We start from the raw sequence: 27,034 nt of genomic DNA, 5'->3' as shown, positions 1-27,034 counted from the left end.
TACCCCTAGACCAACGAGCCCTGTGACAGCGTGAACGCCATTTATTTCAGCAAACTGCATCCCTCGAAGTCGTCCAGGGTGCTCTTTGAATCTGGTGCGGCTGGCGGGATGGGGAAGGTGCTTTCTGCCGGCAGTGCTGTTCTTCGACAGACTGTGTGGCGACACCGTGGGTCATGGGCAGCACCGTTCTCGGAGGTGCCGTGGCCCGCGGTCGGCGGCCTTCCAGGGCTATTGGCATCTTCATGTAGAGCTGCCGCCGGGTGCGCACTGCCTGCTGCTAAGGGGGTGATTGTTTTTGCTGATGTGACTTGCAATAACGACTGCGCGAAACGCCGCTATCTCGTTGGGGATGCTACGACATACACCCTCTCGAGCACCCCGAATACTTGTTGAGCCCTCGGCTACGATGGGTTTCAGGCTGTCAAATGAACTATGGTGTGTGCATGCGCGGACGGGAGAAAGGCTGAGGCGTCTTCGAGTGTACAAGGATGGACAGAGCGTATCCGTCGTTTCCGTAGTGTAGCGGTTATCACGTCTGCTTCACACGCAGAAGGTCCCCGGTTCGATCCCGGGCGGGAACAGTACTTTCCTGCCTATGTCGCATACTACTCGAGTGAGCCACGTCGTGTGTGGATCTTCAACATGTACCTTCGTCATGCAAGTGCCACATTTACTGAATTTTTAAGTTACGATGGCAACCTTGCTACAAGTTCTCTGAGAAGCAAGAACGAAAGCAGTAGTTTCCGTGGTGTAGCGGTTATCACGTCTGCCTAACACGCAGAAGGTCCCCGGTTCGATCCCGGGCGGAAACACTGTTTCATCACTTTAAACAACACATACCGACAAGCATTTGCCACGTTCTGTACCTAAAGCTTGGCAATCACCTTCATACGTCGGACCAGACGGTCATTTCTTTACACCAAGTATGAAATTCACTTTACACTGACGGGCAGCTTTTTGCGCTGACTCAGCCACCTACGTGCGACCAGTTTGCACAAAACGGTAGGGCTCGTCCGGGATTTGAACCCGGGACCTCCCGCACCCTAAGCAGGAATCATACCCCTAGACCAACGAGCCCTGTGACAGCTTGAACGCCAATTATTTCAGCAAACTGCATCCCTCGAAGTCGTCCAGGGTGCTCTTTGAATCTGGTGCGGCTGGCGGGATGGGGAAGGTGCTTTCTGCCGGCAGTGCTGTTCTTCGACAGACTGTGTGGCGACACCGTGGGTCACGGGCAGCACCGTTCTCGGAGGTGCCGTGGCCCGCGGTCGGCGGCCTTCCAGGGCTATTGGCATCTTCATGTAGAGCTGCCGCCGGGTGCGCACTGCCTGCTGCTAAGGGGGTGATTGTTTTTGCTGATGTGACTTGCAATAACGACTGCGCGAAACGCCGCTATCTCGTTGGGGATGCTACGACATACACCCTCTCGAGCACCCCGAATACTTGTTGAGCACTCGGCTACGATGGGTTTCAGGCTGTCAAATGAACTACGGTGTGTGCATGCGCGGACGGGAGAAAGGCTGAGGCGTCTTCGAGTGTACAAGGATGGACAGAGCGTATCCGTCGTTTCCGTAGTGTAGCGGTTATCACGTCTGCTTCACACGCAGAAGGTCCCCGGTTCGATCCCGGGCGGGAACAGTACTTTCCTGCCTATGTCGGATACTACTCGAGTGAGCCACGTCGTGTGTGGATCTTCTACATTTACCTTCGTCATGCAAGTGCCACATTTACTGAATTTTTAAGTTACGATGGCAACCTTGCTACAAGTTCTCTGAGAAGCAAGAACGAAAGCAGTAGTTTCCGTGGTGTAGCGGTTATCACGTCTGCCTAACACGCAGAAGGTCCCCGGTTCGATCCCGGGCGGAAACACTTTTTCATCACTTTAAACAAGACATACCGACAAGCATTTGCCACGTTCTGTACCTAAAGCTTGGCAATGACCTTCATACGTCGGACCAGACGGTCATTTCTTTACACCAAGTATGAAATTCACTTTACACTGACGGGCAGCTTTTTGCGCTGACTCAGCCACCTACGTGCGACCAGTTTCCACAAAACGCTAGGGCTCGTCGGGGATTTGAACCCGGGACCTCCTGCACCCTAAGCAGGAATCATACCCCTTTTTTTTTTTTTTTTTTTTTTTTTTTTTTTTTTTTTTCAAGTAAGTATCTTTTTTCTTTCTTTTTTTAGATTTTCATGATCATATACATGTATGTTGACATTTTTCCAGAGCTACAAAAAATCACAGCACAGAGCACTATAGCTAATGGCCAACGAAGAATACAAGTCAAAATTGAAATAAATAATCTTAAACTCAAGGTCACATCTGATATACTTTTTTTTTAACTATTAGTCATAAAACAGCAATTTATTCTGAATACAATATGATGCACGCTTTTGTACAAATTAATATTTTTTAGTAACAGCTGACAGAAAACTGATAGTTACAAAATAATATTGACACATACAGCCAGGAATGCATAATATGGTATTTACAATAAGGTAAACTAATAATCCAAGTGACAACACAGAATATAAAAATGAATGCCACAAAAGTATGGTACTCAATGTGCAGTAACAAGAACTTCTGTTCCACCACACACTGTGTTTACCAACAAATTTAATTACCAACATAAATTTAATAATTGATGACCAAACAAACTGAAGCTTGCTACAGTGTGTGCAATTGTACTTTTTTTTGTTACTACTTCTGCAACAAGGTCGTTACAGAAGTAAGATACAGGAGAGTACGATAATTAGTTAACAAGCATACTTCATAAAATGCATTGCTGTCACGGAGCACCTCACATATGAATCTCATCACGTTCTCTCATCACTGCCCAGGACCAGAAAGGGACTTGTCCATGAACTTCTTCTTTGCGAAGCACAGCCACCACTTTGATGGTTTCCCATCATCACTAGAGAAAACTTTTTCACATACTCTTACACCAGTCTCTTGACGAAGTTGCTGTATATACTGCCTCATCAGGTCTGCCTCACTAGGACTGCTAGGTTTGGCATATACAGAATTAAGAGGAAATCCTGGCTCACCAGGGATGTCAAACTTAGATATTGCCAATGCATACATTTCCTGCATCCCTTGCGCTTTGGTGCTACATTTTTGTAGCTTCTTCAAACACTCCGTTATATACAAGGTAATGTAAATAAGCACTCTATCAGCTTCATTCTTTATTTCGTACGTCCTAAAGAATACATTTGCTTTGAAGTAGTACAGAGCTTCATCAATGATGTCTGTATCCTTTGTGAATGTAGGCGCTGGTCGTCTAAATTGTGTTCTAAAAGGCAAAATTGCCATGTTACCCACGACTTGGCTAAATTCCGTAAAGCCTGAATGATACGCCGGCATTATGACGGCTGCGACTTCAAAATTGCTTATCAAACTACACAACACACATCAAAACACAAACCACTTCCGCACATCAACACAGTATTATTGTTACCCCTAGACCAACGAGCCCTGTGACAGCGTGAACGCCATTTATTTCAGCAAACTGCATCCCTCGAAGTCGTCCAGGGTGCTCTTTGAATCTGGTGCGGCTGGCGGGATGGGGAAGGTGCTTTCTGCCGGCAGTGCTGTTCTTCGACAGACTGTGTGGCGACACCGTGGGTCATGGGCAGCACCGTTCTCGGAGGTGCCGTGGCCCGCGGTCGGCGGCCTTCCAGGGCTATTGGCATCTTCATGTAGAGCTGCCGCCGGGTGCGCACTGCCTGCTGCTAAGGGGGTGATTGTTTTTGCTGATGTGACTTGCAATAACGACTGCGCGAAACGCCGCTATCTCGTTGGGGATGCTACGACATACACCCTCTCGAGCACCCCGAATACTTGTTGAGCCCTCGGCTACGATGGGTTTCAGGCTGTCAAATGAACTATGGTGTGTGCATGCGCGGACGGGAGAAAGGCTGAGGCGTCTTCGAGTGTACAAGGATGGAGAGAGCGTATCCGTCGTTTCCGTAGTGTAGCGGTTATCACGTCTGCTTCACACGCAGAAGGTCCCCGGTTCGATCCCGGGCGGGAACAGTACTTTCCTGCCTATGTCGCATACTACTCGAGTGAGCCACGTCGTGTGTGGATCTGCTACATGTACCTTCGTCATGCAAGTGCCGCATTTACTGAATTTTTAAGTTACGATGGCAACCTTGCTACAAGTTCTCTGAGAAGCAAGAACGAAAGCAGTAGTTTCCGTGGTGTAGCGGTTATCACGTCTGCCTAACACGCAGAAGGTCCCCGGTTCGATCCCGGGCGGAAACACTTTTTCATCACTTTAAACAAGACATACCGACAAGCATTTGCCACGTTCAGTACCTAAAGCTTGGCAATCACCTTCATACGTCGGACCAGACGGTCATTTCTTTACACCAAGTATGAAATTCACTTTACACTGACGGGCAGCTTTTTGCGCTGACTCAGCCACCTACGCGCGACCAGTTTGCACAAAACGCTAGGGCTCGTCCGGGATTTGAACCCGGGACCTCCTGCACCCTAAGGAGGAATCATACCCCTAGACCAACGAGCCCTGTGACAGCGTGAACGCCAATTATTTCAGCAAACTGCATCCCTCGAAGTCGTCCAGGGTGCTCTTTGAATCTGGTGCGGCTGGCGGGATGGGGAAGGTGCTTTCTGCCGGCAGTGCTGTTCTTCGACAGACTGTGTGGCGACACCGTGGGTCATGGGCAGCACCGTTCTCGGAGGTGCCGTGGCCCGCGGTCGGCGGCCTTCCAGGGCTATTGGCATCTTCATGTAGAGCTGCCGCCGGGTGCGCACTGCCTGCTGCTAAGGGGGTGATTGTTTTTGCTGATGTGACTTGCAATAACGACTGCGCGAAACGCCGCTATCTCGTTGGGGATGCTACGACATACACCCTCTCGAGCACCCCGAATACTTGTTGAGCACTCGGCTACGATGGGTTTCAGGCTGTCAAATGAACTACGGTGTGTGCATGCGCGGACGGGAGAAAGGCTGAGGCGTCTTCGAGTGTACAAGGATGGACAGAGCGTATCCGTCGTTTCCGTAGTGTAGCGGTTATCACGTCTGCTTCACACGCAGAAGGTCCCCGGTTCGATCCCGGGCGGGAACAGTACTTTCCTGCCTATGTCGGATACTACTCGAGTGAGCCACGTCGTGTGTGGATCTTCTACATTTACCTTCGTCATGCAAGTGCCACATTTACTGAATTTTTAAGTTACGATGGCAACCTTGCTACAAGTTCTCTGAGAAGCAAGAACGAAAGCAGTAGTTTCCGTGGTGTAGCGGTTATCACGTCTGCCTAACACGCAGAAGGTCCCCGGTTCGATCCCGGGCGGAAACACTTTTTCATCACTTTAAACAAGACATACCGACAAGCATTTGCCACGTTCTGTACCTAAAGCTTGGCAATGACCTTCATACGTCGGACCAGACGGTCATTTCTTTACACCAAGTATGAAATTCACTTTACACTGACGGGCAGCTTTTTGCGCTGACTCAGCCACCTACGTGCGACCAGTTTCCACAAAACGCTAGGGCTCGTCGGGGATTTGAACCCGGGACCTCCTGCACCCTAAGCAGGAATCATACCCCTTTTTTTTTTTTTTTTTTTTTTTTTTTTTTTTTCAAGTAAGTATCTTTTTTCTTTCTTTTTTTAGATTTTCATGATCATATACATGTATGTTGACATTTTTCCAGAGCTACAAAAAATCACAGCACAGAGCACTATAGCTAATGGCCAACGAAGAATACAAGTCAAAATTGAAATAAATAATCTTAAACTCAAGGTCACATCTGATATACTTTTTTTTTAACTATTAGTCATAAAACAGCAATTTATTCTGAATACAATATGATGCACGCTTTTGTACAAATTAATATTTTTTAGTAACAGCTGACAGAAAACTGATAGTTACAAAATAATATTGACACATACAGCCAGGAATGCATAATATGGTATTTACAATAAGGTAAACTAATAATCCAAGTGACAACACAGAATATAAAAATGAATGCCACAAAAGTATGGTACTCAATGTGCAGTAACAAGAACTTCTGTTCCACCACACACTGTGTTTACCAACAAATTTAATTACCAACATAAATTTAATAATTGATGACCAAACAAACTGAAGCTTGCTACAGTGTGTGCAATTGTACTTTTTTTTGTTACTACTTCTGCAACAAGGTCGTTACAGAAGTAAGATACAGGAGAGTACGATAATTAGTTAACAAGCATACTTCATAAAATGCATTGCTGTCACGGAGCACCTCACATATGAATCTCATCACGTTCTCTCATCACTGCCCAGGACCAGAAAGGGACTTGTCCATGAACTTCTTCTTTGCGAAGCACAGCCACCACTTTGATGGTTTCCCATCATCACTAGAGAAAACTTTTTCACATACTCTTACACCAGTCTCTTGACGAAGTTGCTGTATATACTGCCTCATCAGGTCTGCCTCACTAGGACTGCTAGGTTTGGCATATACAGAATTAAGAGGAAATCCTGGCTCACCAGGGATGTCAAACTTAGATATTGCCAATGCATACATTTCCTGCATCCCTTGCGCTTTGGTGCTACATTTTTGTAGCTTCTTCAAACACTCCGTTATATACAAGGTAATGTAAATAAGCACTCTATCAGCTTCATTCTTTATTTCGTACGTCCTAAAGAATACATTTGCTTTGAAGTAGTACAGAGCTTCATCAATGATGTCTGTATCCTTTGTGAATGTAGGCGCTGGTCGTCTAAATTGTGTTCTAAAAGGCAAAATTGCCATGTTACCCACGACTTGGCTAAATTCCGTAAAGCCTGAATGATACGCCGGCATTATGACGGCTGCGACTTCAAAATTGCTTATCAAACTACACAACACACATCAAAACACAAACCACTTCCGCACATCAACACAGTATTATTGTTACCCCTAGACCAACGAGCCCTGTGACAGCGTGAACGCCATTTATTTCAGCAAACTGCATCCCTCGAAGTCGTCCAGGGTGCTCTTTGAATCTGGTGCGGCTGGCGGGATGGGGAAGGTGCTTTCTGCCGGCAGTGCTGTTCTTCGACAGACTGTGTGGCGACACCGTGGGTCATGGGCAGCACCGTTCTCGGAGGTGCCGTGGCCCGCGGTCGGCGGCCTTCCAGGGCTATTGGCATCTTCATGTAGAGCTGCCGCCGGGTGCGCACTGCCTGCTGCTAAGGGGGTGATTGTTTTTGCTGATGTGACTTGCAATAACGACTGCGCGAAACGCCGCTATCTCGTTGGGGATGCTACGACATACACCCTCTCGAGCACCCCGAATACTTGTTGAGCCCTCGGCTACGATGGGTTTCAGGCTGTCAAATGAACTATGGTGTGTGCATGCGCGGACGGGAGAAAGGCTGAGGCGTCTTCGAGTGTACAAGGATGGACAGAGCGTATCCGTCGTTTCCGTAGTGTAGCGGTTATCACGTCTGCTTCACACGCAGAAGGTCCCCGGTTCGATCCCGGGCGGGAACAGTACTTTCCTGCCTATGTCGCATACTACTCGAGTGAGCCACGTCGTGTGTGGATCTTCAACATGTACCTTCGTCATGCAAGTGCCACATTTACTGAATTTTTAAGTTACGATGGCAACCTTGCTACAAGTTCTCTGAGAAGCAAGAACGAAAGCAGTAGTTTCCGTGGTGTAGCGGTTATCACGTCTGCCTAACACGCAGAAGGTCCCCGGTTCGATCCCGGGCGGAAACACTTTTTCATCACTTTAAACAAGACATACCGACAAGCATTTGCCACGTTCAGTACCTAAAGCTTGGCAATCACCTTCATACGTCGGACCAGACGGTCATTTCTTTACACCAAGTATGAAATTCACTTTACACTGACGGGCAGCTTTTTGCGCTGACTCAGCCACCTACGCGCGACCAGTTTGCACAAAACGCTAGGGCTCGTCCGGGATTTGAACCCGGGACCTCCTGCACCCTAAGGAGGAATCATACCCCTAGACCAACGAGCCCTGTGACAGCGTGAACGCCAATTATTTCAGCAAACTGCATCCCTCGAAGTCGTCCAGGGTGCTCTTTGAATCTGGTGCGGCTGGCGGGATGGGGAAGGTGCTTTCTGCCGGCAGTGCTGTTCTTCGACAGACTGTGTGGCGACACCGTGGGTCATGGGCAGCACCGTTCTCGGAGGTGCCGTGGCCCGCGGTCGGCGGCCTTCCAGGGCTATTGGCATCTTCATGTAGAGCTGCCGCCGGGTGCGCACTGCCTGCTGCTAAGGGGGTGATTGTTTTTGCTGATGTGACTTGCAATAACGACTGCGCGAAACGCCGCTATCTCGTTGGGGATGCTACGACATACACCCTCTCGAGCACCCCGAATACTTGTTGAGCACTCGGCTACGATGGGTTTCAGGCTGTCAAATGAACTACGGTGTGTGCATGCGCGGACGGGAGAAAGGCTGAGGCGTCTTCGAGTGTACAAGGATGGACAGAGCGTATCCGTCGTTTCCGTAGTGTAGCGGTTATCACGTCTGCTTCACACGCAGAAGGTCCCCGGTTCGATCCCGGGCGGGAACAGTACTTTCCTGCCTATGTCGGATACTACTCGAGTGAGCCACGTCGTGTGTGGATCTTCTACATTTACCTTCGTCATGCAAGTGCCACATTTACTGAATTTTTAAGTTACGATGGCAACCTTGCTACAAGTTCTCTGAGAAGCAAGAACGAAAGCAGTAGTTTCCGTGGTGTAGCGGTTATCACGTCTGCCTAACACGCAGAAGGTCCCCGGTTCGATCCCGGGCGGAAACACTTTTTCATCACTTTAAACAAGACATACCGACAAGCATTTGCCACGTTCTGTACCTAAAGCTTGGCAATGACCTTCATACGTCGGACCAGACGGTCATTTCTTTACACCAAGTATGAAATTCACTTTACACTGACGGGCAGCTTTTTGCGCTGACTCAGCCACCTACGTGCGACCAGTTTCCACAAAACGCTAGGGCTCGTCGGGGATTTGAACCCGGGACCTCCTGCACCCTAAGCAGGAATCATACCCCTTTTTTTTTTTTTTTTTTTTTTTTTTTTTTTTTTTTTTTTTTTTTTCAAGTAAGTATCTTTTTTCTTTCTTTTTTTAGATTTTCATGATCATATACATGTATGTTGACATTTTTCCAGAGCTACAAAAAATCACAGCACAGAGCACTATAGCTAATGGCCAACGAAGAATACAAGTCAAAATTGAAATAAATAATCTTAAACTCAAGGTCACATCTGATATACTTTTTTTTTAACTATTAGTCATAAAACAGCAATTTATTCTGAATACAATATGATGCACGCTTTTGTACAAATTAATATTTTTTAGTAACAGCTGACAGAAAACTGATAGTTACAAAATAATATTGACACATACAGCCAGGAATGCATAATATGGTATTTACAATAAGGTAAACTAATAATCCAAGTGACAACACAGAATATAAAAATGAATGCCACAAAAGTATGGTACTCAATGTGCAGTAACAAGAACTTCTGTTCCACCACACACTGTGTTTACCAACAAATTTAATTACCAACATAAATTTAATAATTGATGACCAAACAAACTGAAGCTTGCTACAGTGTGTGCAATTGTACTTTTTTTTGTTACTACTTCTGCAACAAGGTCGTTACAGAAGTAAGATACAGGAGAGTACGATAATTAGTTAACAAGCATACTTCATAAAATGCATTGCTGTCACGGAGCACCTCACATATGAATCTCATCACGTTCTCTCATCACTGCCCAGGACCAGAAAGGGACTTGTCCATGAACTTCTTCTTTGCGAAGCACAGCCACCACTTTGATGGTTTCCCATCATCACTAGAGAAAACTTTTTCACATACTCTTACACCAGTCTCTTGACGAAGTTGCTGTATATACTGCCTCATCAGGTCTGCCTCACTAGGACTGCTAGGTTTGGCATATACAGAATTAAGAGGAAATCCTGGCTCACCAGGGATGTCAAACTTAGATATTGCCAATGCATACATTTCCTGCATCCCTTGCGCTTTGGTGCTACATTTTTGTAGCTTCTTCAAACACTCCGTTATATACAAGGTAATGTAAATAAGCACTCTATCAGCTTCATTCTTTATTTCGTACGTCCTAAAGAATACATTTGCTTTGAAGTAGTACAGAGCTTCATCAATGATGTCTGTATCCTTTGTGAATGTAGGCGCTGGTCGTCTAAATTGTGTTCTAAAAGGCAAAATTGCCATGTTACCCACGACTTGGCTAAATTCCGTAAAGCCTGAATGATACGCCGGCATTATGACGGCTGCGACTTCAAAATTGCTTATCAAACTACACAACACACATCAAAACACAAACCACTTCCGCACATCAACACAGTATTATTGTTACCCCTAGACCAACGAGCCCTGTGACAGCGTGAACGCCATTTATTTCAGCAAACTGCATCCCTCGAAGTCGTCCAGGGTGCTCTTTGAATCTGGTGCGGCTGGCGGGATGGGGAAGGTGCTTTCTGCCGGCAGTGCTGTTCTTCGACAGACTGTGTGGCGACACCGTGGGTCATGGGCAGCACCGTTCTCGGAGGTGCCGTGGCCCGCGGTCGGCGGCCTTCCAGGGCTATTGGCATCTTCATGTAGAGCTGCCGCCGGGTGCGCACTGCCTGCTGCTAAGGGGGTGATTGTTTTTGCTGATGTGACTTGCAATAACGACTGCGCGAAACGCCGCTATCTCGTTGGGGATGCTACGACATACACCCTCTCGAGCACCCCGAATACTTGTTGAGCCCTCGGCTACGATGGGTTTCAGGCTGTCAAATGAACTATGGTGTGTGCATGCGCGGACGGGAGAAAGGCTGAGGCGTCTTCGAGTGTACAAGGATGGAGAGAGCGTATCCGTCGTTTCCGTAGTGTAGCGGTTATCACGTCTGCTTCACACGCAGAAGGTCCCCGGTTCGATCCCGGGCGGGAACAGTACTTTCCTGCCTATGTCGCATACTACTCGAGTGAGCCACGTCGTGTGTGGATCTGCTACATGTACCTTCGTCATGCAAGTGCCGCATTTACTGAATTTTTAAGTTACGATGGCAACCTTGCTACAAGTTCTCTGAGAAGCAAGAACGAAAGCAGTAGTTTCCGTGGTGTAGCGGTTATCACGTCTGCCTAACACGCAGAAGGTCCCCGGTTCGATCCCGGGCGGAAACACTTTTTCATCACTTTAAACAAGACATACCGACAAGCATTTGCCACGTTCAGTACCTAAAGCTTGGCAATCACCTTCATACGTCGGACCAGACGGTCATTTCTTTACACCAAGTATGAAATTCACTTTACACTGACGGGCAGCTTTTTGCGCTGACTCAGCCACCTACGCGCGACCAGTTTGCACAAAACGCTAGGGCTCGTCCGGGATTTGAACCCGGGACCTCCTGCACCCTAAGGAGGAATCATACCCCTAGACCAACGAGCCCTGTGACAGCGTGAACGCCAATTATTTCAGCAAACTGCATCCCTCGAAGTCGTCCAGGGTGCTCTTTGAATCTGGTGCGGCTGGCGGGATGGGGAAGGTGCTTTCTGCCGGCAGTGCTGTTCTTCGACAGACTGTGTGGCGACACCGTGGGTCATGGGCAGCACCGTTCTCGGAGGTGCCGTGGCCCGCGGTCGGCGGCCTTCCAGGGCTATTGGCATCTTCATGTAGAGCTGCCGCCGGGTGCGCACTGCCTGCTGCTAAGGGGGTGATTGTTTTTGCTGATGTGACTTGCAATAACGACTGCGCGAAACGCCGCTATCTCGTTGGGGATGCTACGACATACACCCTCTCGAGCACCCCGAATACTTGTTGAGCACTCGGCTACGATGGGTTTCAGGCTGTCAAATGAACTACGGTGTGTGCATGCGCGGACGGGAGAAAGGCTGAGGCGTCTTCGAGTGTACAAGGATGGACAGAGCGTATCCGTCGTTTCCGTAGTGTAGCGGTTATCACGTCTGCTTCACACGCAGAAGGTCCCCGGTTCGATCCCGGGCGGGAACAGTACTTTCCTGCCTATGTCGGATACTACTCGAGTGAGCCACGTCGTGTGTGGATCTTCTACATTTACCTTCGTCATGCAAGTGCCACATTTACTGAATTTTTAAGTTACGATGGCAACCTTGCTACAAGTTCTCTGAGAAGCAAGAACGAAAGCAGTAGTTTCCGTGGTGTAGCGGTTATCACGTCTGCCTAACACGCAGAAGGTCCCCGGTTCGATCCCGGGCGGAAACACTTTTTCATCACTTTAAACAAGACATACCGACAAGCATTTGCCACGTTCTGTACCTAAAGCTTGGCAATGACCTTCATACGTCGGACCAGACGGTCATTTCTTTACACCAAGTATGAAATTCACTTTACACTGACGGGCAGCTTTTTGCGCTGACTCAGCCACCTACGTGCGACCAGTTTCCACAAAACGCTAGGGCTCGTCGGGGATTTGAACCCGGGACCTCCTGCACCCTAAGCAGGAATCATACCCCTTTTTTTTTTTTTTTTTTTTTTTTTTTTTTTTTCAAGTAAGTATCTTTTTTCTTTCTTTTTTTAGATTTTCATGATCATATACATGTATGTTGACATTTTTCCAGAGCTACAAAAAATCACAGCACAGAGCACTATAGCTAATGGCCAACGAAGAATACAAGTCAAAATTGAAATAAATAATCTTAAACTCAAGGTCACATCTGATATACTTTTTTTTTAACTATTAGTCATAAAACAGCAATTTATTCTGAATACAATATGATGCACGCTTTTGTACAAATTAATATTTTTTAGTAACAGCTGACAGAAAACTGATAGTTACAAAATAATATTGACACATACAGCCAGGAATGCATAATATGGTATTTACAATAAGGTAAACTAATAATCCAAGTGACAACACAGAATATAAAAATGAATGCCACAAAAGTATGGTACTCAATGTGCAGTAACAAGAACTTCTGTTCCACCACACACTGTGTTTACCAACAAATTTAATTACCAACATAAATTTAATAATTGATGACCAAACAAACTGAAGCTTGCTACAGTGTGTGCAATTGTACTTTTTTTTGTTACTACTTCTGCAACAAGGTCGTTACAGAAGTAAGATACAGGAGAGTACGATAATTAGTTAACAAGCATACTTCATAAAATGCATTGCTGTCACGGAGCACCTCACATATGAATCTCATCACGTTCTCTCATCACTGCCCAGGACCAGAAAGGGACTTGTCCATGAACTTCTTCTTTGCGAAGCACAGCCACCACTTTGATGGTTTCCCATCATCACTAGAGAAAACTTTTTCACATACTCTTACACCAGTCTCTTGACGAAGTTGCTGTATATACTGCCTCATCAGGTCTGCCTCACTAGGACTGCTAGGTTTGGCATATACAGAATTAAGAGGAAATCCTGGCTCACCAGGGATGTCAAACTTAGATATTGCCAATGCATACATTTCCTGCATCCCTTGCGCTTTGGTGCTACATTTTTGTAGCTTCTTCAAACACTCCGTTATATACAAGGTAATGTAAATAAGCACTCTATCAGCTTCATTCTTTATTTCGTACGTCCTAAAGAATACATTTGCTTTGAAGTAGTACAGAGCTTCATCAATGATGTCTGTATCCTTTGTGAATGTAGGCGCTGGTCGTCTAAATTGTGTTCTAAAAGGCAAAATTGCCATGTTACCCACGACTTGGCTAAATTCCGTAAAGCCTGAATGATACGCCGGCATTATGACGGCTGCGACTTCAAAATTGCTTATCAAACTACACAACACACATCAAAACACAAACCACTTCCGCACATCAACACAGTATTATTGTTACCCCTAGACCAACGAGCCCTGTGACAGCGTGAACGCCATTTATTTCAGCAAACTGCATCCCTCGAAGTCGTCCAGGGTGCTCTTTGAATCTGGTGCGGCTGGCGGGATGGGGAAGGTGCTTTCTGCCGGCAGTGCTGTTCTTCGACAGACTGTGTGGCGACACCGTGGGTCATGGGCAGCACCGTTCTCGGAGGTGCCGTGGCCCGCGGTCGGCGGCCTTCCAGGGCTATTGGCATCTTCATGTAGAGCTGCCGCCGGGTGCGCACTGCCTGCTGCTAAGGGGGTGATTGTTTTTGCTGATGTGACTTGCAATAACGACTGCGCGAAACGCCGCTATCTCGTTGGGGATGCTACGACATACACCCTCTCGAGCACCCCGAATACTTGTTGAGCCCTCGGCTACGATGGGTTTCAGGCTGTCAAATGAACTATGGTGTGTGCATGCGCGGACGGGAGAAAGGCTGAGGCGTCTTCGAGTGTACAAGGATGGAGAGAGCGTATCCGTCGTTTCCGTAGTGTAGCGGTTATCACGTCTGCTTCACACGCAGAAGGTCCCCGGTTCGATCCCGGGCGGGAACAGTACTTTCCTGCCTATGTCGCATACTACTCGAGTGAGCCACGTCGTGTGTGGATCTGCTACATGTACCTTCGTCATGCAAGTGCCGCATTTACTGAATTTTTAAGTTACGATGGCAACCTTGCTACAAGTTCTCTGAGAAGCAAGAACGAAAGCAGTAGTTTCCGTGGTGTAGCGGTTATCACGTCTGCCTAACACGCAGAAGGTCCCCGGTTCGATCCCGGGCGGAAACACTTTTTCATCACTTTAAACAAGACATACCGACAAGCATTTGCCACGTTCAGTACCTAAAGCTTGGCAATCACCTTCATACGTCGGACCAGACGGTCATTTCTTTACACCAAGTATGAAATTCACTTTACACTGACGGGCAGCTTTTTGCGCTGACTCAGCCACCTACGCGCGACCAGTTTGCACAAAACGCTAGGGCTCGTCCGGGATTTGAACCCGGGACCTCCTGCACCCTAAGGAGGAATCATACCCCTAGACCAACGAGCCCTGTGACAGCGTGAACGCCAATTATTTCAGCAAACTGCATCCCTCGAAGTCGTCCAGGGTGCTCTTTGAATCTGGTGCGGCTGGCGGGATGGGGAAGGTGCTTTCTGCCGGCAGTGCTGTTCTTCGACAGACTGTGTGGCGACACCGTGGGTCATGGGCAGCACCGTTCTCGGAGGTGCCGTGGCCCGCGGTCGGCGGCCTTCCAGGGCTATTGGCATCTTCATGTAGAGCTGCCGCCGGGTGCGCACTGCCTGCTGCTAAGGGGGTGATTGTTTTTGCTGATGTGACTTGCAATAACGACTGCGCGAAACGCCGCTATCTCGTTGGGGATGCTACGACATACACCCTCTCGAGCACCCCGAATACTTGTTGAGCCCTCGGCTACGATGGGTTTCAGGCTGTCAAATGAACTATGGTGTGTGCATGCGCGGACGGGAGAAAGGCTGAGGCGTCTTCGAGTGTACAAGGATGGACAGAGCGTATCCGTCGTTTCCGTAGTGTAGCGGTTATCACGTCTGCTTCACACGCAGAAGGTCCCCGGTTCGATCCCGGGCGGGAACAGTACTTTCCTGCCTATGTCGCATACTACTCGAGTGAGCCACGTCGTGTGTGGATCTTCAACATGTACCTTCGTCATGCAAGTGCCACATTTACTGAATTTTTAAGTTACGATGGCAACCTTGCTACAAGTTCTCTGAGAAGCAAGAACGAAAGCAGTAGTTTCCGTGGTGTAGCGGTTATCACGTCTGCCTAACACGCAGAAGGTCCCCGGTTCGATCCCGGGCGGAAACACTGTTTCATCACTTTAAACAACACATACCGACAAGCATTTGCCACGTTCTGTACCTAAAGCTTGGCAATCACCTTCATACGTCGGACCAGACGGTCATTTCTTTACACCAAGTATGAAATTCACTTTACACTGACGGGCAGCTTTTTGCGCTGACTCAGCCACCTACGTGCGACCAGTTTGCACAAAACGGTAGGGCTCGTCCGGGATTTGAACCCGGGACCTCCCGCACCCTAAGCAGGAATCATACCCCTAGACCAACGAGCCCTGTGACAGCTTGAACGCCAATTATTTCAGCAAACTGCATCCCTCGAAGTCGTCCAGGGTGCTCTTTGAATCTGGTGCGGCTGGCGGGATGGGGAAGGTGCTTTCTGCCGGCAGTGCTGTTCTTCGACAGACTGTGTGGCGACACCGTGGGTCACGGGCAGCACCGTTCTCGGAGGTGCCGTGGCCCGCGGTCGGCGGCCTTCCAGGGCTATTGGCATCTTCATGTAGAGCTGCCGCCGGGTGCGCACTGCCTGCTGCTAAGGGGGTGATTGTTTTTGCTGATGTGACTTGCAATAACGACTGCGCGAAACGCCGCTATCTCGTTGGGGATGCTACGACATACACCCTCTCGAGCACCCCGAATACTTGTTGAGCACTCGGCTACGATGGGTTTCAGGCTGTCAAATGAACTACGGTGTGTGCATGCGCGGACGGGAGAAAGGCTGAGGCGTCTTCGAGTGTACAAGGATGGACAGAGCGTATCCGTCGTTTCCGTAGTGTAGCGGTTATCACGTCTGCTTCACACGCAGAAGGTCCCCGGTTCGATCCCGGGCGGGAACAGTACTTTCCTGCCTATGTCGGATACTACTCGAGTGAGCCACGTCGTGTGTGGATCTTCTACATTTACCTTCGTCATGCAAGTGCCACATTTACTGAATTTTTAAGTTACGATGGCAACCTTGCTACAAGTTCTCTGAGAAGCAAGAACGAAAGCAGTAGTTTCCGTGGTGTAGCGGTTATCACGTCTGCCTAACACGCAGAAGGTCCCCGGTTCGATCCCGGGCGGAAACACTTTTTCATCACTTTAAACAAGACATACCGACAAGCATTTGCCACGTTCTGTACCTAAAGCTTGGCAATGACCTTCATACGTCGGACCAGACGGTCATTTCTTTACACCAAGTATGAAATTCACTTTACACTGACGGGCAGCTTTTTGCGCTGACTCAGCCACCTACGTGCGACCAGTTTCCACAAAACGCTAGGGCTCGTCGGGGATTTGAACCCGGGACCTCCTGCACCCTAAGCAGGAATCATACCCCTTTTTTTTTTTTTTTTTTTTTTTTTTTTTTTTTTTTTTTTTTTTTTTTCAAGTAAGTATCTTTTTTCTTTCTTTTTTTAGATTTTCATGATCATATACATGTATGTTGACATTTTTCCAGAGCTACAAAAAATCACAGCACAGAGCACTATAGCTAATGGCCAACGAAGAATACAAGTCAAAATTGAAATAAATAATCTTAAACTCAAGGTCACATCTGATATACTTTTTTTTTAACTATTAGTCATAAAACAGCAATTTATTCTGAATACAATATGATGCACGCTTTTGTACAAATTAATATTTTTTAGTAACAGCTGACAGAAAACTGATAGTTACAAAATAATATTGACACATACAGCCAGGAATGCATAATATGGTATTTACAATAAGGTAAACTAATAATCCAAGTGACAACACAGAATATAAAAATGAATGCCACAAAAGTATGGTACTCAATGTGCAGTAACAAGAACTTCTGTTCCACCACACACTGTGTTTACCAACAAATTTAATTACCAACATAAATTTAATAATTGATGACCAAACAAACTGAAGCTTGCTACAGTGTGTGCAATTGTACTTTTTTTTGTTACTACTTCTGCAACAAGGTCGTTACAGAAGTAAGATACAGGAGAGTACGATAATTAGTTAACAAGCATACTTCATAAAATGCATTGCTGTCACGGAGCACCTCACATATGAATCTCATCACGTTCTCTCATCACTGCCCAGGACCAGAAAGGGACTTGTCCATGAACTTCTTCTTTGCGAAGCACAGCCACCACTTTGATGGTTTCCCATCATCACTAGAGAAAACTTTTTCACATACTCTTACACCAGTCTCTTGACGAAGTTGCTGTATATACTGCCTCATCAGGTCTGCCTCACTAGGACTGCTAGGTTTGGCATATACAGAATTAAGAGGAAATCCTGGCTCACCAGGGATGTCAAACTTAGATATTGCCAATGCATACATTTCCTGCATCCCTTGCGCTTTGGTGCTACATTTTTGTAGCTTCTTCAAACACTCCGTTATATACAAGGTAATGTAAATAAGCACTCTATCAGCTTCATTCTTTATTTCGTACGTCCTAAAGAATACATTTGCTTTGAAGTAGTACAGAGCTTCATCAATGATGTCTGTATCCTTTGTGAATGTAGGCGCTGGTCGTCTAAATTGTGTTCTAAAAGGCAAAATTGCCATGTTACCCACGACTTGGCTAAATTCCGTAAAGCCTGAATGATACGCCGGCATTATGACGGCTGCGACTTCAAAATTGCTTATCAAACTACACAACACACATCAAAACACAAACCACTTCCGCACATCAACACAGTATTATTGTTACCCCTAGACCAACGAGCCCTGTGACAGCGTGAACGCCATTTATTTCAGCAAACTGCATCCCTCGAAGTCGTCCAGGGTGCTCTTTGAATCTGGTGCGGCTGGCGGGATGGGGAAGGTGCTTTCTGCCGGCAGTGCTGTTCTTCGACAGACTGTGTGGCGACACCGTGGGTCATGGGCAGCACCGTTCTCGGAGGTGCCGTGGCCCGCGGTCGGCGGCCTTCCAGGGCTATTGGCATCTTCATGTAGAGCTGCCGCCGGGTGCGCACTGCCTGCTGCTAAGGGGGTGATTGTTTTTGCTGATGTGACTTGCAATAACGACTGCGCGAAACGCCGCTATCTCGTTGGGGATGCTACGACATACACCCTCTCGAGCACCCCGAATACTTGTTGAGCCCTCGGCTACGATGGGTTTCAGGCTGTCAAATGAACTATGGTGTGTGCATGCGCGGACGGGAGAAAGGCTGAGGCGTCTTCGAGTGTACAAGGATGGAGAGAGCGTATCCGTCGTTTCCGTAGTGTAGCGGTTATCACGTCTGCTTCACACGCAGAAGGTCCCCGGTTCGATCCCGGGCGGGAACAGTACTTTCCTGCCTATGTCGCATACTACTCGAGTGAGCCACGTCGTGTGTGGATCTGCTACATGTACCTTCGTCATGCAAGTGCCGCATTTACTGAATTTTTAAGTTACGATGGCAACCTTGCTACAAGTTCTCTGAGAAGCAAGAACGAAAGCAGTAGTTTCCGTGGTGTAGCGGTTATCACGTCTGCCTAACACGCAGAAGGTCCCCGGTTCGATCCCGGGCGGAAACACTTTTTCATCACTTTAAACAAGACATACCGACAAGCATTTGCCACGTTCTGTACCTAAAGCCGCCGGGTGCGCACTGCCTGCTGCTATTGAGGTGATTGTTTTTGCTGATGTGACTTGCAATAACGACTGCGCGAAACGCCGCTATCTCGTTGGGGATGCTACGACATACACCCTCTCGAGCACCCCGAATACTTGTTGAGCCCTCGGCTACGATGGGTTTCAGGTTGTCAAATGAACTATGGTGTGTGCATGCGCGGACGGGATAAAGGCTGAGGCGTCTTCGAGTGTACAAGGATGGAGAGAGCGTATCCGTCGTTTCCGTAGTGTAGCGGTTATCACGTCTGCTTCACACGCAGAAGGTCCCCGGTTCGATCCCGGGCGGGAACAGTACTTTCCTGCCTATGTCGCATACTACTCGAGTGAGCCACGTCGTGTGTGGATCTGCTACATGTACCTTCGCCATGCAAGTGCCGCATTTACTGAATTTTTAAGTTACGATGGCAACCTTGCTACAAGTTCTCTGAGAAGCAAGAACGAAAGCAGTAGTTTCCGTCGTGTAGCGGTTATCACGTCTGCCTAACACGCAGAAGGTCCCCGGTTCGATCCCGGGCGTAAACACTTTTTCATCACTTTAAACAAGACATACCGACAAGCATTTGCCACGTTCTGTACCTAAAGCTTGGCAATCACCTTCATACGTCGGACCAGACGGTCATTTCTTTACACCAAGTATGAAATTCACTTTACACTGACGGGCAGCTTTTTGCGCTGACTCAGCCACCTACGTGCGACCAGTTTGCACAAAACGCTAGGGCGCGTCCGGGATTTGAACCCGGGACCTCCTGCACCCTAAGCAGGAATCATACCCCTAGACCAACGAGCCCTGTGACAGCGTGAACGCCAATTATTTCAGCAAACTGAATCCCTCGAAGTCGTCCAGGGTGCTCTTTGAATCTGGTGCGGCTGGCGGGATGGGGAAGGTGCTTTCTGCCGGCAGTGCTGTTCTTCGACAGACTGTGTGGCGACACCGTGGGTCACGGTCAGCACCGTTCTCGGAGGTGCCGTGGCCCGCGGTCGGCGGCCTTCTAGGGCTATTGGCATCTTCATGTAGAGCTGCCGCCGGGTGCGCACTGCCTGCTGCTAAGGAGGTGATTGTTTTTGCTGATGTGACTTGCAATAACGACTGCGCGAAACGCCGCTATCTCGTTGGGGATGCTACGACATACACCCTCTCGAGCACCCCGAATACTTGTTGAGCCCTCGGCTACGATGGGTTTCAGGCTGTCAAATGAACTATGGTGTGTGCATGCGCGGACGGGAGAAAGGCTGAGGCGTCTTCGAGTGTACAAGGATGGACAGAGCGTATCCGTCGTTTCGGTAGTGTAGCGGTTATCACGTCTGCTTCACACGCAGAAGGTCCCCGTTTCGATCCCCGCCGGGTGCGCACTGCCTGCTGCTAAGGGGGTGATTGTTTTTGGTGATGTGACTTGCAATAACGACTGTGCGAAACGCCGCTATCTCGTTGGGGATGCTACGACATACACCCTCTCGAGCACCCCGAATACTTGTTGAGCCCTCGGCTACGATGGGTTTCAGGCTGTCAAATGAACTATGGTGTGTGCATGCGCGGACGGGAGAAAGGCTGAGGCGTCTTCGAGTGTACAAGGATGGACAGAGCGTATCCGTCGTTTCGGTAGTGTAGCGGTTATCACGTCTGCTTCACACGCAGAAGGTCCCCGTTTCGATCCCCGCCGGGTGCGCACTGCCTGCTGCTAAGGGGGTGATTGTTGTTGGTGATGTGACTTGCAATAACGACTGTGCGAAACGCCGCTATCTCGTTGGGGATGCTACGACATACACCCTCTCGAGCACCCCGAATACTTGTTGAGCCCTCGGCTACGATGGGTTTCAGGCTGTCAAATGAACTATGGTGTGTGCATGCGCGGACGGGAGAAAGGCTGAGGCGTCTTCGAGTGTACAAGGATGGACAGAGCGTATCCGTCGTTTCCGTAGTGTAGCGGTTATCACGTCTGCTTCACACGCAGAAGGTCCCCGGTTCGATCCCGGGCGGGAACAGTATTCTCCTGCCTATGTCGCATACTACTCGAGTGAGCCACGTCGTGTGTGGATCTGCTACATGTACCTTCGTCATGCAAGTGCCGCATTTACTGAATTTTTAAGTTACGATGGCAACCTTGCTACAAGTTCTCTGAGAAGCAAGAACGAAAGCAGTAGTTTCCGTGGTGTAGCGGTTATCACGTCTGCCTAACACGCAGAAGGTCCCCGGTTCGATCCCGGGCGGAAACACTTTTTCATCACTTTAAACAAGACATACCGACAAGCATTTGCCACGTTCTGTACCTAAAGCCGCCGGGTGCGCACTGCCTGCTGCTATTGAGGTGATTGTTTTTGCTGATGTGACTTGCAATAACGACTGCGCGAAACGCCGCTATCTCGTTGGGGATGCTACGACATACACCCTCTCGAGCACCCCGAATACTTGTTGAGCCCTCGGCTACGATGGGTTTCAGGTTGTCAAATGAACTATGGTGTGTGCATGCGCGGACGGGATAAAGGCTGAGGCGTCTTCGAGTGTACAAGGATGGAGAGAGCGTATCCGTCGTTTCCGTAGTGTAGCGGTTATCACGTCTGCTTCACACGCAGAAGGTCCCCGGTTCGATCCCGGGCGGGAACAGTACTTTCCTGCCTATGTCGCATACTACTCGAGTGAGCCACGTCGTGTGTGGATCTGCTACATGTACCTTCGCCATGCAAGTGCCGCATTTACTGAATTTTTAAGTTACGATGGCAACCTTGCTACAAGTTCTCTGAGAAGCAAGAACGAAAGCAGTAGTTTCCGTCGTGTAGCGGTTATCACGTCTGCCTAACACGCAGAAGGTCCCCGGTTCGATCCCGGGCGGAAACACTTTTTCATCACTTTAAACAAGACATACCGACAAGCATTTGCCACGTTCTGTACCTAAAGCTTGGCAATCACCTTCATACGTCGGACCAGACGGTCATTTCTTTACACCAAGTATGAAATTCACTTTACACTGACGGGCAGCTTTTTGCGCTGACTCAGCCACCTACGTGCGACCAGTTTGCACAAAACGCTAGGGCGCGTCCGGGATTTGAACCCGGGACCTCCTGCACCCTAAGCAGGAATCATACCCCTAGACCAACGAGCCCTGTGACAGCGTGAACGCCAATTATTTCAGCAAACTGAATCCCTCGAAGTCGTCCAGGGTGCTCTTTGAATCTGGTGCGGCTGGCGGGATGGGGAAGGTGCTTTCTGCCGGCAGTGCTGTTCTTCGACAGACTGTGTGGCGACACCGTGGGTCACGGTCAGCACCGTTCTCGGAGGTGCCGTGGCCCGCGGTCGGCGGCCTTCTAGGGCTATTGGCATCTTCATGTAGAGCTGCCGCCGGGTGCGCACTGCCTGCTGCTAAGGAGGTGATTGTTTTTGCTGATGTGACTTGCAATAACGACTGCGTGAAACGCCGCTATCTCGTTGGGGATGCTACGACATACACCCTCTCGAGCACCCCGAATACTTGTTGAGCCCTCGGCTACGATGGGTTTCAGGCTGTCAAATGAACTATGGTGTGTGCATGCGCGGACGGGAGAAAGGCTGAGGCGTCTTCGAGTGTACAAGGATGGACAGAGCGTATCCGTCGTTTGCGTAGTGCAGCGGTTATCACGTCTGCTTCACACGCAGAAAGTTCCCGGTTCGATCCCGGGCGGGAACATTATTTTCCTGCCTATGTCGCATACTACTCGAGTGAGCCACGTCGTGTGTGGATCTGCTACATGTACCTTCGTCATGCAAGTGCCGCATTTACTGAATTTTTAAGTTACGATGGCAACCTTGCTACAAGTTCTCTGAGAAGCAAGAACGAAAGCAGTAGTTTCCGTCGTGTAGCGGTTATCACGTCTGCCTAACACGCAGAAGGTCCCCGGTTCGATCCCGGGCGGAAACACTTTTTCATCACTTTAAACAAGACATACCGACAAGCATTTGCCACGTTCTGTACCTAAAGCTTGGCAATTACCTTCATACGTCGGACCAGACGGTCATTTCTTTACACCAAGTATGAAATTCACTTTACACTGACGGGCAGCTTTTTGCGCTGACTCAGCCACCTACGTGCGACCAGTTTGCACAAAACGCTAGGGCTCGTCCGGGATTTGAACCCGGGACCTCCCGCACCCTAAGCAGGAATCATACCCCTAGACCAACGAGCCCTGTGACAGCGTGAACGCCAATTATTTCAGCAAACTGCTTCCTTTGAAGTCGTCCAGGGTGCTCTTTGAATCTGGTGCAGCTGGCGGGATGGGGAAGGTGCTTTCTGCCGGCAGTGCTGTTCTTCGACAGACTGTGTGGCGACACCGTGGGTCACGGGCAGCACCGTTCTCGGAGGTGCCGTGGCCCGCGGTCGGCGGCCTTCTAGGGCTATTGGCATGTTCATGTAGAGCTGCCGCCGGGTGCGCACTGCCTGCTGCTAAGGAGGTGATTGTTTTTGCTGATGTGACTTGCAATAACGACTGCGCGAAACGCCGCTATCTCGTTGGGGATGCTACGACATACACCCTCTCGAGCACCCCGAATACTTGTTGAGCCCTCGGCTACGATGGGTTTCAGGTTGTCAAATGAACTATGGTGTGTGCATGCGCGGACGGGAGAAAGGCTGAGGCGTCTTCGAGTGTACAAGGATGGAGAGAGCGTATCCGTCGTTTCCGTAGTGTAGCGGTTATCACGTCTGCTTCACACGCAGAAGGTCCCCGGTTCGATCCCGGGCGGGAACAGTACTTTCCTGCCTATGTCGCATACTACTCGAGTGAGCCACGTCGTGTGTGGATCTGCTACATGTACCTTCGTCATGCAAGTGCCGCATTTACTGAATTTTTAAGTTACGATGGCAACCTTGCTACAAGTTCTCTGAGAAGCAAGAACGAAAGCAGTAGTTTCCGTCGTGTAGCGGTTATCACGTCTGCCTAACACGCAGAAGGTCCCCGGTTCGATCCCGGGCGGAAACACTTTTTCATCACTTTAAACAAGACATACCGACAAGCATTTGCCACGTTCTGTACCTAAAGCTTGGCAATCACCTTCATACGTCGGACCAGACGGTCATTTCTTTACACCAAGTATGAAATTCACTTTACACTGACGGGCAGCTTTTTGCGCTGACTCAGCCACCTACGTGCGACCAGTTTGCACAAAACGCTAGGGCGCGTCCGGGATTTGAACCCGGGACCTCCTGCACCCTAAGCAGGAATCATACCCCTAGACCAACGAGCCCTGTGACAGCGTGAACGCCAATTATTTCAGCAAACTGAATCCCTCGAAGTCGTCCAGGGTGCTCTTTGAATCTGGTGCGGCTGGCGGGATGGGGAAGGTGCTTTCTGCCGGCAGTGCTGTTCTTCGACAGACTGTGTGGCGACACCGTGGGTCACGGGCAGCACCGTTCTCGGAGGTGCCGTGGCCCGCGGTCGGCGGCCTTCCAGGGCTATTGGCATCTTCATCTAGAGCTGCCGCCGGGTGCGCACTGCCTGCTGCTAAGGAGGTGATTGTTTTTGCTGATGTGACTTGCAATAACGACTGCGTGAAACGCCGCTATCTCGTTGGGGATGCTACGACATACACCCTCTCGAGCACCCCGAATACTTGTTGAGCCCTCGGCTACGATGGGTTTCAGGCTGTCAAATGAACTATGGTGTGTGCATGCGCGGACGGGAGAAAGGCTGAGGCGTCTTCGAGTGTACAAGGATGGACAGAGCGTATCCGTCGTTTGCGTAGTGCAGCGGTTATCACGTCTGCTTCACACGCAGAAGGTTCCCGGTTCGATCCCGGGCGGGAACATTATTTTCCTGCCTATGTCGCATACTACTCGAGTGGGCCACGTCGTGTGTGGATCTGCTACATGTACCTTCGTCATGCAAGTGCCGCATTTACTGAATTTTTAAGTTACGATGGCAACCTTGCTACAAGTTCTCTGAGAAGCAAGAACGAAAGCAGTAGTTTCCGTGGTGTAGCGGTTATCACCTCTGCCTAATACGCAGAAGGTCCCCGGTTCGATCCCGGGCGGAAACACTTTTTCATCACTTTAAACAAGACATACCGACAAGCATTTGCCACGTTCTGTACCTAAAGCTTGGCAATCACCTTCATACGTCGGACCAGACGGTCATTTCTTTACACCAAGTATGAAATTCACTTTACACTGACGGGCAGCTTTTTGCGCTGACTCAGCCACCTACGTGCGACCAGTTTGCACAAAACGCTAGGGCTCGTCCGGGATTTGAACCCGGGACCTCCCGCACCCTAAGCAGGAATCATACCCCTAGACCAACGAGCCCTGTGACAGCGTGAACGCCAATTATTTCAGCAAACTGCTTCCTTTGAAGTCGTCCAGGGTGCTCTTTGAATCTGGTGCAGCTGGCGGGATGGGGAAGGTGCTTTCTGCCGGCAGTGCTGTTCTTCGACAGACTGTGTGGCGACACCGTGGGTCACGGGCAGCACCGTTCTCGGAGGTGCCGTGGCCCGCGGTCGGCGGCCTTCCAGGGCTATTGGCATCTTCATGTAGAGCTGCCGCCGGGTGCGCACTGCCTGCTGCTAGAAGGTGATTGTTTTTGCTGATGTGACTTGCAATAACGACTGCGTGAAACGCCGCTATCTCGTTGGGGATGCTACGACATACACCCTCTCGAGCACCCCGAATACTTGTTGAGCCCTCGGCTAAGATGGGTTTCAGGCTGTCAAATGAACTATGGTGTGTGCATGCGCGGACGGGAGAAAGGCTGAGGCGTCTTCGAGTGTACAAGGATGGAGAGAGCGTATCCGTCGTTTGCGTAGTGCAGCGGTTATCACGTCTGCTTCACACGCAGAAGGTTCCCGGTTCGATCCCGGGCGGGAACATTATTTTCCTGCCTATGTCGCATACTACTCGAGTGAGCCACGTCGTGTGTGGATCTGCTACATGTACCTTCGTCATGCAAGTGCCGCATTTACTGAATTTTTAAGTTACGATGGCAACCTTGCTACAAGTTCTCTGAGAAGCAAGAACGAAAGCAGTAGTTTCCGTGGTGTAGCGGTTATCACGTCTGCCTAACACGCAGAAGATCCCCGGTTCGATCCCGGGCGGAAACACTTTTTCATCACTTTAAACAAGACATACCGACAAGCATTTGCCACGTTCTGTACCTAAAGCTTGGCAATCACCTTCATACGTCGGACCAGACGGTCATTTCTTTACACCAAGTATGAAATTCACTTTACACTGACGGGCCGCTTTTTGCGCTGACTCAGCCACCTACGTGCGACCAGTTTGCACAAAACGCTAGGGCTCGTCCGGGATTTGAACCCGGGACCTCCTGCACCCTAAGCAGGAATCATACCCCTAGACCAACGAGCCCTGTGACAGCGTGAACGCCAATTATTTCAGCAAACTGAATCCCTCGAAGTCGTCCAGGGTGCTCTTTGAATCTGGTGCAGCTGGCGGGATGGGGAAGGTGCTTTCTGCCGGCAGTGCTGTTCTTCGACAGACTGTGTGGCGACACCGTGGGTCACGGGCAGCACCGTTCTCGGAGGTGCTGTGGCCCGCGGTCGGCGGCCTTCTAGGGCTATTGGCATGTTCATGTAGAGCTGCCGCCGGGTGCGCACTGCCTGCTGCTAAGGAGGTGATTGTTTTTGCTGATGTGACTTGCAATAACGACTGCGCGAAACGCCGCTATCTCGTTGGGGATGCTACGACATACACCCTCTCGAGCACCCCGAATACTTGTTGAGCCCTCGGCTACGATGGGTTTCAGGCTGTCAAATGAACTATGGTGTGTGCATGCGCGGACGGGAGAAAGGCTGAG

The 27,034-nt window shown here is 49.3% G+C and overlaps 5 protein-coding genes and 50 non-coding genes across 55 annotated transcripts; 38 read left to right on the top strand and 17 right to left on the bottom strand.

The window, feature by feature from the left end:
* The first annotated feature begins 508 nt into the window (after window positions 1-508).
* On the top strand, window positions 509-581 carry Trnav-cac (transfer RNA valine (anticodon CAC)). Its single transcript has one exon. It is a non-coding gene; the product is annotated as a tRNA-Val (tRNA).
* Window positions 582-739: 158 nt separating this feature from the next.
* Trnav-aac (transfer RNA valine (anticodon AAC)) lies at window positions 740-812 on the top strand. The gene has a single exon. It is a non-coding gene; the product is annotated as a tRNA-Val (tRNA).
* A 193-nt stretch (window positions 813-1,005) lies between these two features.
* Trnap-agg (transfer RNA proline (anticodon AGG)) lies at window positions 1,006-1,077 on the bottom strand. The gene has a single exon. It is a non-coding gene; the product is annotated as a tRNA-Pro (tRNA).
* A 488-nt stretch (window positions 1,078-1,565) lies between these two features.
* Trnav-cac (transfer RNA valine (anticodon CAC)) lies at window positions 1,566-1,638 on the top strand. The gene has a single exon. It is a non-coding gene; the product is annotated as a tRNA-Val (tRNA).
* Window positions 1,639-1,796: 158 nt separating this feature from the next.
* Window positions 1,797-1,869, top strand: Trnav-aac (transfer RNA valine (anticodon AAC)). Its single transcript has one exon. It is a non-coding gene; the product is annotated as a tRNA-Val (tRNA).
* Window positions 1,870-2,373: 504 nt separating this feature from the next.
* Window positions 2,374-3,452, bottom strand: LOC126456718 (actin-related protein 2/3 complex subunit 3-like). Its single transcript, XM_050092458.1, has one exon. It carries the CDS (start codon window positions 3,365-3,367, stop codon window positions 2,834-2,836), a length of 534 nt encoding a protein of 177 aa, XP_049948415.1. The 5' UTR covers window positions 3,368-3,452; the 3' UTR covers window positions 2,374-2,833.
* A 514-nt stretch (window positions 3,453-3,966) lies between these two features.
* Trnav-cac (transfer RNA valine (anticodon CAC)) lies at window positions 3,967-4,039 on the top strand. The gene has a single exon. It is a non-coding gene; the product is annotated as a tRNA-Val (tRNA).
* A 158-nt stretch (window positions 4,040-4,197) lies between these two features.
* On the top strand, window positions 4,198-4,270 carry Trnav-aac (transfer RNA valine (anticodon AAC)). The gene has a single exon. It is a non-coding gene; the product is annotated as a tRNA-Val (tRNA).
* Window positions 4,271-4,463: 193 nt separating this feature from the next.
* Trnap-agg (transfer RNA proline (anticodon AGG)) lies at window positions 4,464-4,535 on the bottom strand. Its single transcript has one exon. It is a non-coding gene; the product is annotated as a tRNA-Pro (tRNA).
* Window positions 4,536-5,023: 488 nt separating this feature from the next.
* On the top strand, window positions 5,024-5,096 carry Trnav-cac (transfer RNA valine (anticodon CAC)). Its single transcript has one exon. It is a non-coding gene; the product is annotated as a tRNA-Val (tRNA).
* A 158-nt stretch (window positions 5,097-5,254) lies between these two features.
* On the top strand, window positions 5,255-5,327 carry Trnav-aac (transfer RNA valine (anticodon AAC)). The gene has a single exon. It is a non-coding gene; the product is annotated as a tRNA-Val (tRNA).
* A 503-nt stretch (window positions 5,328-5,830) lies between these two features.
* LOC126456717 (actin-related protein 2/3 complex subunit 3-like) lies at window positions 5,831-6,905 on the bottom strand. Its single transcript, XM_050092457.1, has one exon. It carries the CDS (start codon window positions 6,818-6,820, stop codon window positions 6,287-6,289), a length of 534 nt encoding a protein of 177 aa, XP_049948414.1. The 5' UTR covers window positions 6,821-6,905; the 3' UTR covers window positions 5,831-6,286.
* A 514-nt stretch (window positions 6,906-7,419) lies between these two features.
* Trnav-cac (transfer RNA valine (anticodon CAC)) lies at window positions 7,420-7,492 on the top strand. The gene has a single exon. It is a non-coding gene; the product is annotated as a tRNA-Val (tRNA).
* Window positions 7,493-7,650: 158 nt separating this feature from the next.
* On the top strand, window positions 7,651-7,723 carry Trnav-aac (transfer RNA valine (anticodon AAC)). Its single transcript has one exon. It is a non-coding gene; the product is annotated as a tRNA-Val (tRNA).
* A 193-nt stretch (window positions 7,724-7,916) lies between these two features.
* Trnap-agg (transfer RNA proline (anticodon AGG)) lies at window positions 7,917-7,988 on the bottom strand. The gene has a single exon. It is a non-coding gene; the product is annotated as a tRNA-Pro (tRNA).
* Window positions 7,989-8,476: 488 nt separating this feature from the next.
* Trnav-cac (transfer RNA valine (anticodon CAC)) lies at window positions 8,477-8,549 on the top strand. Its single transcript has one exon. It is a non-coding gene; the product is annotated as a tRNA-Val (tRNA).
* A 158-nt stretch (window positions 8,550-8,707) lies between these two features.
* On the top strand, window positions 8,708-8,780 carry Trnav-aac (transfer RNA valine (anticodon AAC)). Its single transcript has one exon. It is a non-coding gene; the product is annotated as a tRNA-Val (tRNA).
* A 521-nt stretch (window positions 8,781-9,301) lies between these two features.
* LOC126456716 (actin-related protein 2/3 complex subunit 3-like) lies at window positions 9,302-10,371 on the bottom strand. The gene has a single exon (XM_050092456.1). The coding sequence runs from the start codon at window positions 10,284-10,286 to the stop codon at window positions 9,753-9,755; it is 534 nt and encodes a 177-aa protein (XP_049948413.1). The 5' UTR covers window positions 10,287-10,371; the 3' UTR covers window positions 9,302-9,752.
* Window positions 10,372-10,885: 514 nt separating this feature from the next.
* Window positions 10,886-10,958, top strand: Trnav-cac (transfer RNA valine (anticodon CAC)). Its single transcript has one exon. It is a non-coding gene; the product is annotated as a tRNA-Val (tRNA).
* A 158-nt stretch (window positions 10,959-11,116) lies between these two features.
* Window positions 11,117-11,189, top strand: Trnav-aac (transfer RNA valine (anticodon AAC)). Its single transcript has one exon. It is a non-coding gene; the product is annotated as a tRNA-Val (tRNA).
* A 193-nt stretch (window positions 11,190-11,382) lies between these two features.
* Trnap-agg (transfer RNA proline (anticodon AGG)) lies at window positions 11,383-11,454 on the bottom strand. Its single transcript has one exon. It is a non-coding gene; the product is annotated as a tRNA-Pro (tRNA).
* A 488-nt stretch (window positions 11,455-11,942) lies between these two features.
* Window positions 11,943-12,015, top strand: Trnav-cac (transfer RNA valine (anticodon CAC)). Its single transcript has one exon. It is a non-coding gene; the product is annotated as a tRNA-Val (tRNA).
* Window positions 12,016-12,173: 158 nt separating this feature from the next.
* On the top strand, window positions 12,174-12,246 carry Trnav-aac (transfer RNA valine (anticodon AAC)). The gene has a single exon. It is a non-coding gene; the product is annotated as a tRNA-Val (tRNA).
* A 515-nt stretch (window positions 12,247-12,761) lies between these two features.
* On the bottom strand, window positions 12,762-13,824 carry LOC126456715 (actin-related protein 2/3 complex subunit 3-like). The gene has a single exon (XM_050092455.1). It carries the CDS (start codon window positions 13,737-13,739, stop codon window positions 13,206-13,208), a length of 534 nt encoding a protein of 177 aa, XP_049948412.1. The 5' UTR covers window positions 13,740-13,824; the 3' UTR covers window positions 12,762-13,205.
* Window positions 13,825-14,338: 514 nt separating this feature from the next.
* Trnav-cac (transfer RNA valine (anticodon CAC)) lies at window positions 14,339-14,411 on the top strand. Its single transcript has one exon. It is a non-coding gene; the product is annotated as a tRNA-Val (tRNA).
* Window positions 14,412-14,569: 158 nt separating this feature from the next.
* Window positions 14,570-14,642, top strand: Trnav-aac (transfer RNA valine (anticodon AAC)). Its single transcript has one exon. It is a non-coding gene; the product is annotated as a tRNA-Val (tRNA).
* Window positions 14,643-14,835: 193 nt separating this feature from the next.
* Window positions 14,836-14,907, bottom strand: Trnap-agg (transfer RNA proline (anticodon AGG)). The gene has a single exon. It is a non-coding gene; the product is annotated as a tRNA-Pro (tRNA).
* Window positions 14,908-15,395: 488 nt separating this feature from the next.
* Trnav-cac (transfer RNA valine (anticodon CAC)) lies at window positions 15,396-15,468 on the top strand. Its single transcript has one exon. It is a non-coding gene; the product is annotated as a tRNA-Val (tRNA).
* Window positions 15,469-15,626: 158 nt separating this feature from the next.
* On the top strand, window positions 15,627-15,699 carry Trnav-aac (transfer RNA valine (anticodon AAC)). Its single transcript has one exon. It is a non-coding gene; the product is annotated as a tRNA-Val (tRNA).
* A 193-nt stretch (window positions 15,700-15,892) lies between these two features.
* On the bottom strand, window positions 15,893-15,964 carry Trnap-agg (transfer RNA proline (anticodon AGG)). Its single transcript has one exon. It is a non-coding gene; the product is annotated as a tRNA-Pro (tRNA).
* Window positions 15,965-16,452: 488 nt separating this feature from the next.
* Window positions 16,453-16,525, top strand: Trnav-cac (transfer RNA valine (anticodon CAC)). The gene has a single exon. It is a non-coding gene; the product is annotated as a tRNA-Val (tRNA).
* A 158-nt stretch (window positions 16,526-16,683) lies between these two features.
* Trnav-aac (transfer RNA valine (anticodon AAC)) lies at window positions 16,684-16,756 on the top strand. The gene has a single exon. It is a non-coding gene; the product is annotated as a tRNA-Val (tRNA).
* Window positions 16,757-17,292: 536 nt separating this feature from the next.
* On the bottom strand, window positions 17,293-18,349 carry LOC126456714 (actin-related protein 2/3 complex subunit 3-like). The gene has a single exon (XM_050092454.1). It carries the CDS (start codon window positions 18,262-18,264, stop codon window positions 17,731-17,733), a length of 534 nt encoding a protein of 177 aa, XP_049948411.1. The 5' UTR covers window positions 18,265-18,349; the 3' UTR covers window positions 17,293-17,730.
* Window positions 18,350-18,863: 514 nt separating this feature from the next.
* Window positions 18,864-18,936, top strand: Trnav-cac (transfer RNA valine (anticodon CAC)). The gene has a single exon. It is a non-coding gene; the product is annotated as a tRNA-Val (tRNA).
* Window positions 18,937-19,094: 158 nt separating this feature from the next.
* Trnav-aac (transfer RNA valine (anticodon AAC)) lies at window positions 19,095-19,167 on the top strand. Its single transcript has one exon. It is a non-coding gene; the product is annotated as a tRNA-Val (tRNA).
* A 315-nt stretch (window positions 19,168-19,482) lies between these two features.
* Trnav-cac (transfer RNA valine (anticodon CAC)) lies at window positions 19,483-19,555 on the top strand. The gene has a single exon. It is a non-coding gene; the product is annotated as a tRNA-Val (tRNA).
* Window positions 19,556-19,713: 158 nt separating this feature from the next.
* Window positions 19,714-19,786, top strand: Trnav-aac (transfer RNA valine (anticodon AAC)). Its single transcript has one exon. It is a non-coding gene; the product is annotated as a tRNA-Val (tRNA).
* Window positions 19,787-19,979: 193 nt separating this feature from the next.
* Trnap-agg (transfer RNA proline (anticodon AGG)) lies at window positions 19,980-20,051 on the bottom strand. The gene has a single exon. It is a non-coding gene; the product is annotated as a tRNA-Pro (tRNA).
* A 1,120-nt stretch (window positions 20,052-21,171) lies between these two features.
* On the top strand, window positions 21,172-21,244 carry Trnav-cac (transfer RNA valine (anticodon CAC)). The gene has a single exon. It is a non-coding gene; the product is annotated as a tRNA-Val (tRNA).
* A 158-nt stretch (window positions 21,245-21,402) lies between these two features.
* Trnav-aac (transfer RNA valine (anticodon AAC)) lies at window positions 21,403-21,475 on the top strand. Its single transcript has one exon. It is a non-coding gene; the product is annotated as a tRNA-Val (tRNA).
* A 315-nt stretch (window positions 21,476-21,790) lies between these two features.
* On the top strand, window positions 21,791-21,863 carry Trnav-cac (transfer RNA valine (anticodon CAC)). The gene has a single exon. It is a non-coding gene; the product is annotated as a tRNA-Val (tRNA).
* A 158-nt stretch (window positions 21,864-22,021) lies between these two features.
* Window positions 22,022-22,094, top strand: Trnav-aac (transfer RNA valine (anticodon AAC)). Its single transcript has one exon. It is a non-coding gene; the product is annotated as a tRNA-Val (tRNA).
* Window positions 22,095-22,287: 193 nt separating this feature from the next.
* Trnap-agg (transfer RNA proline (anticodon AGG)) lies at window positions 22,288-22,359 on the bottom strand. Its single transcript has one exon. It is a non-coding gene; the product is annotated as a tRNA-Pro (tRNA).
* Window positions 22,360-22,847: 488 nt separating this feature from the next.
* On the top strand, window positions 22,848-22,920 carry Trnav-cac (transfer RNA valine (anticodon CAC)). Its single transcript has one exon. It is a non-coding gene; the product is annotated as a tRNA-Val (tRNA).
* Window positions 22,921-23,078: 158 nt separating this feature from the next.
* Window positions 23,079-23,151, top strand: Trnav-aac (transfer RNA valine (anticodon AAC)). The gene has a single exon. It is a non-coding gene; the product is annotated as a tRNA-Val (tRNA).
* Window positions 23,152-23,344: 193 nt separating this feature from the next.
* Trnap-agg (transfer RNA proline (anticodon AGG)) lies at window positions 23,345-23,416 on the bottom strand. The gene has a single exon. It is a non-coding gene; the product is annotated as a tRNA-Pro (tRNA).
* A 488-nt stretch (window positions 23,417-23,904) lies between these two features.
* On the top strand, window positions 23,905-23,977 carry Trnav-cac (transfer RNA valine (anticodon CAC)). Its single transcript has one exon. It is a non-coding gene; the product is annotated as a tRNA-Val (tRNA).
* Window positions 23,978-24,135: 158 nt separating this feature from the next.
* Window positions 24,136-24,208, top strand: Trnav-aac (transfer RNA valine (anticodon AAC)). Its single transcript has one exon. It is a non-coding gene; the product is annotated as a tRNA-Val (tRNA).
* A 193-nt stretch (window positions 24,209-24,401) lies between these two features.
* Trnap-agg (transfer RNA proline (anticodon AGG)) lies at window positions 24,402-24,473 on the bottom strand. Its single transcript has one exon. It is a non-coding gene; the product is annotated as a tRNA-Pro (tRNA).
* A 488-nt stretch (window positions 24,474-24,961) lies between these two features.
* Window positions 24,962-25,034, top strand: Trnav-cac (transfer RNA valine (anticodon CAC)). The gene has a single exon. It is a non-coding gene; the product is annotated as a tRNA-Val (tRNA).
* A 158-nt stretch (window positions 25,035-25,192) lies between these two features.
* Trnai-aau (transfer RNA isoleucine (anticodon AAU)) lies at window positions 25,193-25,265 on the top strand. The gene has a single exon. It is a non-coding gene; the product is annotated as a tRNA-Ile (tRNA).
* A 193-nt stretch (window positions 25,266-25,458) lies between these two features.
* Window positions 25,459-25,530, bottom strand: Trnap-agg (transfer RNA proline (anticodon AGG)). The gene has a single exon. It is a non-coding gene; the product is annotated as a tRNA-Pro (tRNA).
* A 487-nt stretch (window positions 25,531-26,017) lies between these two features.
* Trnav-cac (transfer RNA valine (anticodon CAC)) lies at window positions 26,018-26,090 on the top strand. Its single transcript has one exon. It is a non-coding gene; the product is annotated as a tRNA-Val (tRNA).
* A 158-nt stretch (window positions 26,091-26,248) lies between these two features.
* Window positions 26,249-26,321, top strand: Trnav-aac (transfer RNA valine (anticodon AAC)). The gene has a single exon. It is a non-coding gene; the product is annotated as a tRNA-Val (tRNA).
* Window positions 26,322-26,514: 193 nt separating this feature from the next.
* Trnap-agg (transfer RNA proline (anticodon AGG)) lies at window positions 26,515-26,586 on the bottom strand. Its single transcript has one exon. It is a non-coding gene; the product is annotated as a tRNA-Pro (tRNA).
* Window positions 26,587-27,034: the final 448 nt, after the last annotated feature.

This window comes from Schistocerca serialis, chromosome 2 (assembly GCF_023864345.2).
Source record: "Schistocerca serialis cubense isolate TAMUIC-IGC-003099 chromosome 2, iqSchSeri2.2, whole genome shotgun sequence".
Lineage (NCBI taxonomy): Eukaryota > Metazoa > Arthropoda > Insecta > Orthoptera > Acrididae > Schistocerca > Schistocerca serialis.
Note: the sequence above shows the minus strand (reverse complement) of the source record. Positions and strands in the feature narration are given on the sequence as shown.